The sequence below is a fragment of the Narcine bancroftii genome, chromosome 1 (genome assembly GCF_036971445.1).
Source record: "Narcine bancroftii isolate sNarBan1 chromosome 1, sNarBan1.hap1, whole genome shotgun sequence".
Classification (NCBI taxonomy): domain Eukaryota; kingdom Metazoa; phylum Chordata; class Chondrichthyes; order Torpediniformes; family Narcinidae; genus Narcine; species Narcine bancroftii.
In genome coordinates, this window is record NC_091469.1 from 112491000 (window position 1) to 112505644 (window position 14645).

At 42.1% G+C, this 14645-nt stretch overlaps 1 protein-coding gene across 8 annotated transcripts in view; it reads right to left on the minus strand.

The window, feature by feature from the left end:
* xrcc4 (X-ray repair complementing defective repair in Chinese hamster cells 4) overlaps nucleotides 1-14645 on the minus strand; it is a 534233-nt gene that overhangs the window by 174168 nt on the left and 345420 nt on the right. For 6 of the 8 annotated variants that reach the window (XM_069936314.1, XM_069936320.1, XM_069936331.1 and 3 more), the window contains one exon: nucleotides 9975-10025. The exons of 1 other annotated variant lie outside the window; for it this stretch is intronic. In XM_069936314.1, coding sequence (XP_069792415.1) covers nucleotides 9975-10025 — 51 coding nt within the window. Of the gene's footprint in view, nucleotides 1-9269; nucleotides 9296-9974; nucleotides 10026-14645 lie in introns of those variants that run through there. One more of the 8 variants, XM_069936328.1, reaches the window with a different exon arrangement.

Below are 14645 nucleotides of genomic sequence, written 5' to 3' on the forward strand. Positions count from 1 at the left end.
AAGTTCAGTTTATATCCCGAAAAATTACTAAATTGGGCTAATAAAGATAAAACTGCAGGAATAGAATTTTCAGGATTGGAAATATATAACAATAAATCATCTGCATATAGTGATACTTTATGAATATCCCTGCAACGAATAATACCAGTAATATTGGGTGCTTCTCTGATAGCAATTGCCAAAGGTTCTAAAGCTAAGTTAAATAATAAAGGGCTAAGGGGGCACCCTTGCCTGGTGCCCCGAAATAATCGAAAATATGGCGATCTTTGGGTATCAGTAAAAACCGAGGCAACTGGGGAATTATAAAGAAGTTTAATCCAAGATATAAATATCGGACTAAAATTAAATTTTTCAAGAACTGTAAATAAATAAGGCCATTCTACTCTATCGAAGGCCTTCTCAGCATCTAGTGAAATAACACATTCTGAATACTTATGTGAAGGAGTGTAAATAATATTCATCAATCTTCTAATATTAAAGGAGGAATAACGATTTTTAATGAATCCAGTCTGGTCTTCAGAGATAATATATGGTAATATCTTCTCTAGCCTTGTCGCTAGAATTTTAGAGAAGATCTTAGAATCAACATTCAACAAAGAAATAGGTCTATAAGAAGAACATTCGGTCGGGTCTTTATTTTTTTTCAAGATTAAAGAAATCGTAGCTCTGTAAAATGATTGTGGTAGTTTACCCAATGTGATAGATTCATCATGATAACATAATTAAGGTTTATGTACAGCAGAGTATGAGCTTTTGAGCTCCCGTTGTTGTTGTGCCGACCTATATAAACCTTTATAAGGGACCGTAGGAAAGTGCGAGCAATAAATAGTAATAGAGGACAATTTTTAAAAAGGGTTTGTAGCGCTATAGCGCTCAATTTATATAGCAGGGGAAAGTTGGTAGCACTATAGCATACAATTTAAACAGTGTGGGAAAGTTGGTAGCATTATTGCATATATTTATAAATATCATGGGAAAGAACAATGGTGGACCTGCCCTCCCAGAATTCTATGCAGTAGAAAAAGGGCTGTATGCCCGGCTGCATACATGAAGCATTCATAGAGGGGTTTCTCTGCTGCACAGCATTTTGGGAAATCAGGTCCACCATTGCTTTTATCCCCCACAGTCTTTATAAATTGTGCACTATGGCGCTACCAATTTTCCCACGCTGTTTAAAAATTGTCAGCTATTCCTATTTATTTTCTCTCTCTCTCTCTCTCTCTCTCTCTCTCTCTCTCTCTCCCACTGCAGCTTACCCATGGCAAAGTTTATACTTTCATTTTAATCTTCCTGCACTCACTCAAAAACTTGGGTCACAACAACTGCCATTTCTCTCTTTTACTGTATCCTTTGACAATTGTCTTCACTAACTACAATTCTAGCAATTTTAGTTATCAGATCGTCTATATTTTCATTGAGATCATTCATATTTCTCAAAAACAACATAGGACCCATCACTGATCCTTGTAGAACATGCCACAGATCTCCAATCAGAGAAACAACCCTCCATCTCTCTTATGTCCTCTCCTAGGCCAAACAAAAGTTTGTACTTTTTATGACCACGCAAATTTTGTATCCAACTTGACTGCAAGATCAAGATACAATTTATTGTCATGTAATCAAAACAGTGCAATATTAAATGAAAATTGTTTTTGTCTGCCATAAGGCAGACAGATTCACCATCGACAGAAAAGCCTGAAGTGCCTCTTAAAGTCAGAGAAAGATAACCAAAAGAGAGTCTCCTCAGAGTCATCGTGTGTCTGTGGATTCACTTCCAGAACTCCTGCAGTCCCTTCAGCCACACAAAAACTAGCCCAAACCATCAACAGCCCAAGCTCCAGATATGAACCTCTGACATAATCAGAACCTCTTGCGTCTGATACCTGGCACCCCTTCAGCCAGTCTTGAACCAGTCTCCAGCAGTCTGCAGAAGTTCCTCACCTCGAGTTGCCAACAGCCCGCCACCTGGGTGTTCTTCAGCCTCAGTGTCCCTCACTGGTCCACCACCATGGTGACAGTCTCATGGGTCATTTCCTCTGCCTCTCATTTCTTCTGCCTCTCATTCTCAAGAAGGGGTTGGTCTCTCTGTTTTCTGGTGCCCTGTGCCAGACCTCCACTTCCCTGGAGCCTGTTGCCGATTATAGGCACTGCCATCTTGGGCACAGACTCCGCAATTGCAGTATTTTTAAATAAAACCACTGCCGTCACAATGTCACAGGTGATCCACCTTTATCACAGGATGATATGTGGATTAGTTTTTACTAATTTGTGAAATTTAAATTCTTTTCTTTTCCCACCCGGACAAGTATCATATCAATAATATATTTTCTCTTTCTCAGTTTGTGATTAGCCTTATATTTTCAGTATAGAGGTTAATCTATGTGATTTAATTGTCTTTGTATCCTTACAACTTTGTTCCCTCCTCTCACCACTTAAAAATCATCAGAAATCTGGATTCATATATCATTTCCTTTATCCATTTTATTAATATTCTCGTAACATTTCATTAATATTCACAGTGAGGTATTAAAATTTACCAGTAGATATTATGGGAAGTGATGCTGCATTCTACAGCATTCTCCAACCAGACAGCATTAACTTCCATTTTCTGTTAAACACCATCCCACCAAGTCTCTCTCCCTATCACTATTTGCTTTTCTCCAGCTCCCCACCTCTTCCATTCTCTCTTCATTCAGAGAGCTACCCAATCACATTAGCTTTTTTTGTCCGACCCTCCCACCCATATCCACCTATGACACCTGTTAGCCTGTACTCCTCCCTCTGCCCCTTCTTCCCTCCTCTGCTCTCCTCTCCTCCCTTTCTCCTGTCTTTTAATTCAGGTGCTTGCCTGCCTTTTGTGCATACCTTAACGAAAGGCTCTTGACCGAAATGTTGGTTATCCTTTATTTCCGAATGTTATGAGTTCAGAGGATCTCAAAACCCAGCAGCAATAGAAATTCACCAAGACAAATAGTTATTTAAACAAAGTTTGCTTTTAATTATCTTTAAACATGAAAACAGGATCAAACTTTAACTTATTACTATTAACTTAACCTAACTTAACCCCTTTCTAATTCCAAGCACACGTGTATGTAATGTGTGTGTAGGTTCAGAAAAGTTCTTTAATTCACAGTCCAATCTCACTTCTCATTCCTCCAAGTTCACCGAAATCAGGCAATTCTCATACAATGCAAAGAATTTAATATTTATGAACTTCACCAGGCTTTGGTGCTTGAAAGGTAAGTGGTTACCAAGCACGAAGGCTTGTCGGTTTTCAGAGAGAGATTGGTTGCTCGTTGGACACCCACAACTGATTCCTTTAGATCAGCCACTTCAGTATCTTGCTGAAGAAACTTACCCCATCAGGGTTTTTCAGATGATAACCTCTTTCTTTCAGGTCACCATAGAGTTCCTTATTTTCAAGTTAAACATTATGCAACCAGTCCTCTCCTCTTGTATGGACCACAAGGGCTTTGACCAGTCTGAACTAAGCACTCACAACCAGTCTTCAAAATGGGGTTTTTCCACAAGCTTGCATGCTTGTCATGTTCCAGTCCCAGCTCCTGCTGCTGATCTGTAGAACTGAATTCTCTCTCTCTAGGCTTTTTCAGGTGCATTCTACGCTAAGAATGCGCCTGAAGAAGCAGAAGCAGCCCTTTAAATTGCCATTCAGTTGGCAGCATTTAAAGCGCAATGCTGGCCACCTGAAGGACACAGCTGCACAGGATGCGGCTCTGAGCATACTCTGGCCCCTGCCCAGTGTCAGCTGTGATCCCACCCACTGACGTGATGTCATTTTGAGCACGACAAGAAGGAAGACAGGACATTGGCCGACCCTGTGCAGGAAGGAGACATAATGATGATGATTTCAGCGTTTCTGAGTGTTCAGAATGAGATACGGCAGATCCTTGGTAAGGCTATTTGTGCTGTTGAAGCTCTTCAATCGTCCTTGAGATCTAAAAATCTCATGGGTGCAATCAGGAGAAAGTTCCTGCAAAGGTTGAGGGCAAGAAGACAGCAGTTAGCGGTCGAAAGGCGTGTGGAGCGTAAGCGCTGCAGACGAAGGCGAATGCTTCTGGTTAGTCAATTAGTTATGGTGAGACATCGGTTTCTCAGGAGGTTGAACCGACCGCAGGGTGCTGAGTTCTGGAGTAACGTCCTCACCAAATTTGATGATGCTAAGTGGATCAGACACTTTCGAATGTCGCATGGCACCTTTCACTTCATGCTGGAATTCATAGAACCTCACCTGAAGACACATAGACCAGACTTGCAGCGACCATTGGAGTCCGACTTCGATTAGCTGTGGCCTCGTGTTGGTATGCCAACCCTTGTACCATCAGTACCATCTTTGGAATAGACATCAGCACCTTGTGCATGGTGGTGCAGGAGGTGACTGCCGCCTTGAGGAAGTTCCTCGGTAAACGTGTCATCTCCCTGCCAAATGGAACACGTCTCCAGGAGACCATTGATGGCTTCGCCCAAAGGGGATACCCAATGTGTCCTGGTGCCATTGATGGGTCACACATTCCCATTATCACCCCCAGCGTGGATGCTGCAGCCTACTACAATCGCAACGGGTGGCATTCGGTGGTTCTGCAAGCAGTGGTTGAACACAGATTCTGGTGAGTTAAGACTCTATTGATGTACATCACATCACATTTCCAATGACTATAACTTCACTGTGTGATTTCCACTGTGATTGCCATTCATGTTACAGCTTCTCAGATGTGTTTGTGGGGTGGCCGGGGTGCACGCATGATGCCCGAGTGCTTGCCAACTCTCCTCTGTATAGAAAAGCTGAGGACCAGGGCGGATACCTCTTCCCACCTGACGTGAGTGTTCACCCTTCAAAGCTCCGTGTTTCAAATGTTATGCATGCTTGCTGTGTCAACATTCAGGAGCATGAATTAACTACATGTCTGCCTAGTTGTGCCTGCAGGTGTCCAAGAATGTTGAGGGAGTGGAGGTTCCAGCGTATCTTGTAGGTGATGCGGCATACATACTACGAAGCTGGGTGATGAAGGGGTTCACAAAGCACCAAGTACTGGATCCGGATCAGTGAAGATTTAACAAGGCCCTTAATTCAGCAAGGATAGTGGTGGAACATGCATTTGGCTGTCTAAAAGGCCGCTGGCAGTGCCTGTGCAAGCATTTAGATATCTCTACCGCCTTAGTCCCAGATGTTGTGTTTGCCTGCTGTGTACTGCACAATATATGTGAGATTAACAAGGAAGACTTCCCTTCAGAGTGGTCACTGGTTGAAGCAGAGGGTCCTGCACCAAATAGCGCAGATTGTGCTGATCAGCAGGGCCATGGGCACCAGGCCATCCATTCTGCCATCATGTCCATCCTGTAAGGGTCTGTCCCTGCTGCCTAGCTCCCCATTTTCCATGACTTGTAGCCCCCTCCACCCTCCCCACCCAATGTGGTGACATGAGCCTGCTGCCAGACATGTTATGTGCTTTCGCGAATGAATGAGTGCATATAAATGAAACTTGTGACTTGTGTGCTTGTCAAAAATTTAATAAAATGTTATAAAAGACGTTCTTTGAGAAATCACTCTGCTTCATAAATATCTGAGGTAGATATTGCAACGTTAACATTTCACATCATTCCTAAACTTGAAGGAAACCATGGAATAGACAAATAACAGTGCAAATCCACTCCACATTTGAACACAGCAGATCAAACACTAAAACAATAAACACAACAAACACAACCACCCGGCACCAGAGTATCTCACTGCTGAGTGTTTCCATCCTTAAAGTGTCGCACGTAACATTGCACTTATGAGGGGCTTCATGAACAACAAAAGTGAACAGTGAGTTAGCAGCATGAAGGATGTTTATTCCGACACAAACCTCATTCCAGCATTGAGAGGAACGAGTTGGAGGCGGGAGGGAGGGGGAGAGGAACTTCTCCCGGACTCCACCATCTCAGTCATGCAAAGCGTCCACTATTGTGATGCACTGGTGTGGAATGAAATGGCATGCTGGATGGAGGGGCCAGGTACATGGGATGAGGCTGACTATATGACTGGGATTGGGGATGGGGAGGCCTTCAATCACGTGACCAATCTGCTGAAGATTGCGGCATTCAGTTCCCGCAGGGAACCCGCAAACTCAGACATCGACTTCGGAGTGGAGAGTTGCTTCCTCGTCCTCCCTCTGGTCGGTGAGTATGACCTCACGCTGGCGGTCTCTCTCACTGTCCTTCCTGTCAAGTGAAGTGCCAACATCATCGTCTGCAGCTCCTTCGCGAGAACCTGCCCCTTCGTTAGTCGCTGGCACTTGCATCTGGGACTAGAGGCCGTGGGTGGAAACAGGAAAAGTGCATCAGCTTTGGACTTAAGTGCTTCTCCATAAACACAACCTCAATGCTAATGTACCTGTGTTCTCTGTTGAGAGTGCCGCCTCGCCACTTCCAGGGACAGTGACCTCTGCACTTCCTCTCTTGGAGGCATCCAAATCCGTGGCTGCCGGGTCCTCGGCGGTGGCCTCCTCTTCCTGGACCGGCATGTCTCCTCCTTTGCCACTGTGTGAACACTGAGATCCCTTAGGGATGAGCTCTGGGGATTCAGGGGTCCCCAGAGTGCTGGTTACATTGAAGGGAGTAGCTGAGCAGCTAGCTCCCCAGAGTGTGTGCCACTGGTCGAAGTACTGCCACGCCTTGCGCCAGTTGCCAATCCTCCTGTTGTGATCCAGGACTGCGTGGAATTTCTTTCTCATGCTCTTCAGCTTTGTGACCACCTGGTTTTTACTGCGCTTGTGCCCTTGTGCTGTGAGCACTCCTGACAGCCGCTCAAAAGTGGGACCATCCCTAACTGTCCCAGTGAGCTCCTTTTCCTGGGATTCCTGAGTCAGATGGTCTAGAAGCAGTCTTACCTTCAGACCAGTCAGAAGCCTTTTTTGGAGCCATTGTTCAAATACACTGTTTTCCTGCACTGCTAAACAAAACGACTGAATCTGCACTAGCCTGCCTGCACATGTGCTTCAAGATTCGTGCCAGGCAGTTCAGACTGACGACGTCACTGCCACGTCAGCAGCCTGACCTTTTAACATCCGCTTTCACCCAGCTGGATTCAGGTGGCTGGGGGGAGCCACTGTGCTGAGCTGATTATCCCTCTTGGAGGAGGGTTACATAGCTTGCCTCAAGAGCGCCTCGTGCACATTCAGGTGGCCTCAAAACAACCGCATATTGCTTAAACATGTGGCTTTACATACGGGGCAATTGGCCACCTTAAAGTGTCTTCTCTCTCTCTCTCTCTCACACAATCAGAGAAAACCACATGACTCTCTTAGAACAGCCAACTGCACTCAGGCAGACTGCGGCTCCGGATCTAATCTTCCGAGTTCTTTCATCTGTTGCTTTCCAAAACAATAATCCATTACTCCACAGCATGTTCAATTAACACCTACTTGTGAAGTCCTTATAGGCATTCTTTTAAAGTTTTTGCAAAGGCACCCGGAACCTGGAATATCTGGCTTGAGCAGAGCTCTGGCATTTTAAATGAGATCTGTTATGAAGTGTTTGTATGTGACCAACACTAAAAAACCTGCCACAATTTATCTCCTTTAAAACATATCTATATACAATATAAAATATAACATAATCTGTCACACTATGCTGAGTTTCTCTAGCACTTTTGTGTATTGCACCACAATCCCAGCATCTGCAGACTTTCCTGTTTAACACTCCAGATCTGATGAAGCTTTTAAACAGTTGATTACTTCCAATGTCTCTATTTTATGATGTGGCAATCACAAATTCTTATAGAGCATTACATCAGTGTAATTTCCAGTATCTTATGTGCTTTATGATGTGGCAGCCCAAAATTCTGATGTATAACCTGCATGTGTCTCATCAGATATGGGTCAAGCATCTGTTCTAACTTCAAATGAGACTTGAAGTAATTATTTACAAGCAGGAATGAATCAGTCTCTCAATTAAATGACCAGATATTGAGGGTATCTTCAAAATTAAGACTAACCACTGGCTTCTCAACATCCTTTGATAGGACTCCCTTTGAACAAAATCTAATCTTTTTGAAGAATGGAACTGCTAGTGTCTTTGTGGTATTGGTTAGTACAACAGTCAAAGCATTTAGAATAATTGAGGCAGAGCATTTACAGAGCCAGGAGAGTGAGGTGTTTATTTTCCATTTACATGCATTCAAAGAATCCCATGCAATTTTCTCCTTAGAAATGTTGAGAGGCTTTGAGAAAGAAAAAATGGAACAGATTCTTTCAAGAAAGAGTGATCCATGTGCGATGCCAATCTACACAAAACTATTTTTATTTTCTAGTCTATTTTACTCTCTTTTTTACTTACCTTTGACTTCATTGTATGTTTATCTCATTTTATTTCACCTTTATTAGGTACCTAACCGTCTCTTTCATAATAGATTTCAGATTTATTGTCAGAGTACAAACATGACATCACATACAACCCTGGGTTAATTTATTCCTGCGGGCACGGCTGAATTACCACTAACTGGTAGTGCAATACAAAAACCTGTACACAGCATATACAAGTAAACATATAAAGAGTTGTAAACAGACAATGAATGTAAATAAACTGACTGTGCAATACAGAGAGAATAAAAAAGAAAAGAAAATCAATAAAGTGCACAAGTAAGAGTCCTTAAATGAACCTCTGATTGAGTTTGTGGTTGAGAAGTATGATGGTGGATCCTGAACCTGGTGGTACGAGTCTTGTGGCACCTATACCTCTTTCCTGATGGCAGAGGTGAGAACAGAGCATGTGCTGGATGATGTAGATCCTTGATGATTGCTGTTGCTCTCCAACAGCAGAGTTCTGTGTAGATTTCTTCGATGGTGAGGAGTTTTGCAGGGCTCTCTGCTCTGAGGTATTGTGACTCCTGACCAGGCTGTGATGCAGCCAGTTAAAACACTTTCAACTACACATTGGTAAAAGTATGCAAAGGTTTCCAATGTCATACCAAATCTACACAAACTTCTAAGGAAGTAGAGGGGCTGGCGAGCTTTCTTCACAATTACATTAGATAGTTACAAATTGTCTTCAACTTGAAATGCTAATTTTCTTTCTCTTTCCATTGTTGCAATTGGGTGATTTTATTTATACAAATACACATGTTTTTGATGTTTTCCATTTAAGTGCATCCCTCCGGAAGTTCTGCATGCTTCAGAACCAATATCTTTCATGACATCGGTCTTCAGTTCAATGAAGGACTTGCATTATTAAACTGACTGATAATCATTTACTTATGAAAATCCTCCAATACTCAAAGAAAATCCTCTTCACTTATATTCTGTGAAAATATATAGCAACAATTTGATTTCAAATGAAAATTCCTTGTTTGTATCTACACCTTTTAGGACTGCAGCCTTTCTCCTACTTACTATCTATGCAGCTTACGACCATCCGCACATACAAACAAAAAAATAAAAAGCTGTATAAATTTTTAAAAATAAAGAAAAATTATATGTAAATATAAAAATTATGCTTGGTCGTTCGTCCACCAATGCTAACGGCTGCGTGCGTATGAGAGTGACCGTCAGACGATATCCCGGCATTGTGTACATCATAGCATCTCTCTCAGTTCTCGGTCTCAGTTGCCATTCGGTAAGCGCTCATTATTCAAGTAAATCTAATGAATTTTCATGCTGCATTAAATCATTATTGTATTAAGCTCCAAAGAATGCTATACTTCTACACGCCATGCTAACATCTGTCCGACTCACGCCCATTTTGAGATCCAACTGGTCAGTCAGAATGGAACTCGGATGTATGCCAGGGAATGGCTGTATATGTGCCAAGGGCTTTGGATACATTGCTGCATGCACCACTGTTATTAAATGACAGTTAGCCATCAATAGAGAACAAATAGAACTGCTCTGCCAGACCAATTCTTTCTAGCTGCTCCTCCCCAATAAACATCTTCTCGTACCTCAACACTCTCTTGCTACCCTCATTCAGTCCCTTCTCACCTCCATCTGGGACACCACTCATGTTCTCCTCCTCTTTGAAGAATTCCAATTCTGAAAAAGAAATGAGGCTGGGTTTTCTGGCAAAAACAGGAAATTAGTACACACTATTCTAGTTAGAGTCAGTACAGTACAGATAGTTTTAAACCACAGTGCACTACTGAAACCAAAACGGGCTCATTTGAGACATATTTGTCAGCAATTCAGCTAAGAAGATAAACTGCAAATAGGTTTTCTGGATAGTGAAAAAGTGAAATTTTATTTCAGATTTTTTGTTTCATTATTTCCTTTTCAGTGATGTTATTGATGATAGCATCCACAATTACCTTAAATCCACGAACACGGAATGTGGCAAATTGGGAAAACAGCCTTCACTTGTTCACTATCCTCTCGTATGTTTCTGGGATCTGAACCACCAACAGTGGAATCTCATAGCTCTGAAAAAAACCTGGAATTTCTCAGTGATACACCTTAGGCTCTTTCCTGTCATCCTTTCTTGAACAGTAGGGTTGCATTTACAATCTGCCAGGATGTCTCCAATGTTGGGCATTTAAACAATGGTTAGCATAGTGGTTTAGCAGAACACTATTAACAGTGCCAGTGACCTGGGTTTGTATCCGGCGGTGACTGGAAGGAGTTTGTACAATCTCCACGTGTCTGCGGGGGTTTCCTCCAGGTGCTCGGGATTTCAAAATATACAGGTTATAAAGGGTATTTGGGCAGCATGGGGTCATGGGCTGGAAGGACCAATTGCTGTGCTGCATGGCTAAATTAAATTTTAACATCAACATTCTGGCATATCTGAAGCTTTCATACCTACATCCTTTCATTACAGAATATTTAAATTTAAAACATCAGATCATGAGGATTTCATGTTGATACCATTGTGAAAAGTGTGCTTTTTCTCATTTTGACTTTAGTCCTGAATCATTACTGGGTACTGGATAAAATACACCAGCCCTATCCTATAAGAAGACCGACAGTCACTACTCATCAAGATTACTTTATTTTGCTTTTCTCAAGAAGATACATCTTTGACTTCAACCCAAAAGAAATCTTAACTTTTTACCTTGCTGATAGCAAGACAAGCAATTCTGACGAAATGGAAAGATAACACTTCATCCACTCATATTCAATGGTTACGTGATATCATGCCTTTACTAAGATTAAATGGAAAATTTAGATATAACATCAAAGATGTAAAGTTTGAATATGATAAGATGCAGGGCCCATTCCTGGATTATTATCATAACTTGAAGATTTAAGGTATACTGATACTCCAGACTCCCTATCTAGTATCTGAAGGTCATTATTTGATTCATATCTAAATAATCAATACAATTTAACCTTGTTTAGAGGGAGGGGTGGAATATTAGCTTTTTTCCCCCCTCTTCCATTTTTAAAATTTTTTATTAATAGAGACAAATTAGGTAAAATAAATTTAACCGTGAATCCTTAATGTTGATCATTTCACAGAATAAGACAAAAATTCCTGAGAAGTATAAGAATCTTTACATATATATATAGATGGAAATCTTAATTATATCTTGTCTAGTTTTTATTGAACATTAATTTTGGGTATATTATGAGAAAGAGATTAACTCAATATAATCATAGAATTCAATGTTTTGAAAGGGATAAGTTAAGTAGATAATTATGGTTATATTTCTGATTTACAATTTTTGTGTGATATGTATATGATATTATTTGATTTATGTAATTAATTAGAAGACTGTGGCGGCCCGCCACCACAGAGATCGAGACGGAACATCACGCAGCATGTGCGGTAGTGAATGGTAGCATAACACACTGTAACACGTCCCTTAACACTGTATAAAAGGACCCTTTCCAGCCTCAATAAATCTCAGAGCTTAACCTCCCACATGGCAAGTGTGTGTGTTTCATGTAGCAGTCGGCCACAAGACTATGTATAAAGGGTTTTTTCTATTAACTCAATAAACATATTTTAAAAAGAAAGATTGTTGATTCCTTATTTTCCTTTGCAATATTGAAGATAAAAGGTGCAAGTTTGTCCAATCTCTCCCCATAGCTAATGCCTTCTAATCCAGGCAGCATCCTAGTAAATATTTTCGGTACCCTTTGCAAAGCCTCCACATCTTTCCTGTGAAGGGAAGACTAGAGTTGCACACAATACTCTAGTTTTATGTAGTCACAACTTGACTTCCTTACTCTTGTACTCTTTTAGTGATCAATGGAGGCAAGCATGGACATAAGTCTTATTAATCACTAAGGCATTATCTACTTGCATGGTCACTTTCAGGGAACTATGGACCTCGACTCCTAGATCCCTCAGCACATCCATGCCTTTAAGAGTCTGAATACATTGACTGAATACATTGCCCTTACCTTTGACTTCTCAAAATGCAACACTTCACATTTATCTGTATTAAATTCCATTTGCCATTTGTCTTCCCATATCTGTAACTGATTGTATTCTTTTATAGCCTTCTACACTATCCACAACCCCACCAATCTTAGTGTCATCACAAACCTACTAATCCAGCAACCTTTTTTATTCAAGTCACATATTTCGACAAATATATCACAATAAGAAAGGTCCAAACACCTATCCATATAGAACAAAATTGGTCACAGACCAGCCAAACTAACACTATTCCACCACTACCCTCTGTCTTCTATGGGCAAGCCAATTTAGAATCCAAAGTATAAATTTCCCATGGATCCCACGCATCTTTATCTTCTGGATCAGTTTATCATGAGGGACCTTATCAAATGCCTTTCTAAAGTTGATGTAGACAATATTCACTATCCTATCCACATTAAACACCTTTGTCACCTCCTCAAAAAAAATGTTCAAGTTTGTAAGACATGACCTGCGCCGCACAAAGCCAATAAAAAGGGGGGAAGCTCAAGCGAAGTGGCCAGACTCTGGCTCATGAGGCTTTGGTGAACAAAGGCTGAGGACGAGTTTGATTCCAATAAGGTAAGAGCTTTGATTTTAAGGTAGGAACGGTTAATGGAGACAACAGCTAAGGCAGTGAAATGCTCTGATTGCAGGATGTAGGAAAATAGGGCGGCCCAATTGTCCCTAATGACTACACCTGCAAGAGGTGCATCCAGCTGCTGCTCCTGGGAGACCATATTAAGGAACTGCAGTTAGACCTGGATGAACTCAGGATCATTTGGGAAGCAGAGGCAATGATAGAGAGAAGCTTCAGCAAGACAATCACCCCTAAAAGGCAGGAGACAGGTAACTGGGTGACTGTTAGAAGAGGGAAAGGGAAGAGGCAGACAGTGCAGAGCATCTCTGAGGCCATTCCCCTCAATAACAAGTATACTCTTTTGGATATTATTGGGGAGGACAATCTATTAAGGACAAGTCATGGTGGTTACTTCTCTGGCACAGAAGTGGGCCCCACGACTCAGAAGGGAAGGGTGGAAAAGAGGAAAGCTATGGCAATTGGAGACTCATTGGTTAGGAGAGCAGATAGGAGGTTTGGTGAATGGGATCAAGGCTCTCAGATGGTATGTGTGCTCCCTGGTACCAGGGTCCGAAATGTTTCTGATCGAGTTCATAGCATTCTGGAGGGGGAGACAAGCAGCCAGACGTCATGCTCCATGTGGGAATCAATGACATAGATAGGAGTAGGGATGAGGTCCTGAAGAGGGAATATAGAGAGTTAGGAAACAAGCTAAAAAGCAGGACCTCAAGGGTAATAATCTCAGGATTGCTGCCTGTGCCATGCGCCAGAGAGGGTAGTAACAGGAAGTTGTAGCAGATGAATGCATGGCTGAAGATTTGGTGCAAGGGGCAGGGGTTCAAATTTTTGGATCACTGGGTTCTCTTCTGGGAAGGTTTGACCTGTACAAAAAGGACAGCTGCACTTGAACTGGAGAGGGACCAATATCCTGGTGGACAGGTTTGCTGGAGCTGTTGTGGAAGTTTTAAATTAGTTTGGCAGGGGGGTGGGATCAGAATGTGATGGCAGAGATTAGGGTAGAAGGACAGAAGAATGATGCTATGTGTTCTGAGTTAGTGAGGAAGGACAGGCAAGGGACAAAACATAAAGGTTGCCAGTTAAAAGGGTTGAAAGTGTCTATTTCAATGCAAGGATTATTAGGAATAAGGGGATGAACTTAGAACACGGATCAATACATGGAACTACAATGCTGTGGCTGGAGGAAGGGCAAATTTGGCTGATGCAGGTACCGGGGTTTAGGTGTTTTAAAAGGAATAGGATGAGAGGTAGAAGAGTGAGTGGGGTGGGGGGGGGGGGTGGTCGGAGAAGTAGAATTACTGGTCAGGGATAGTATCATGGCTATAGAAAGGGAGGACACTGCAGGGGGAGTGTCCTTTGAGTTGGTGTGCTATCACTATCACTGTGCTGAGAGTAGTCTATAGTAGTAGTCTATAGTAGTCTATAGGCTCTCAAATAGTCCTGGGGACACCGAGGAGCAAATAAGCAGATAGATTTTGGAATGGTGCAGGAAATATAGGGTTGTAGTTATGGGTGATTTCAATGTCCCTAAAATTGACTGGCACCTCCTGACTGCAAGAGGGCTAGATGGAGCTGAATTTGTCAGGTATGTACAAGGATTCCTGACACCGTATGTGGACTGGCCGATAAGAGGCCACACTCGATCTGGTTCTGGGTCATGAACCTGGTCAGGTGGCAAACCTCTCGGTGGGGG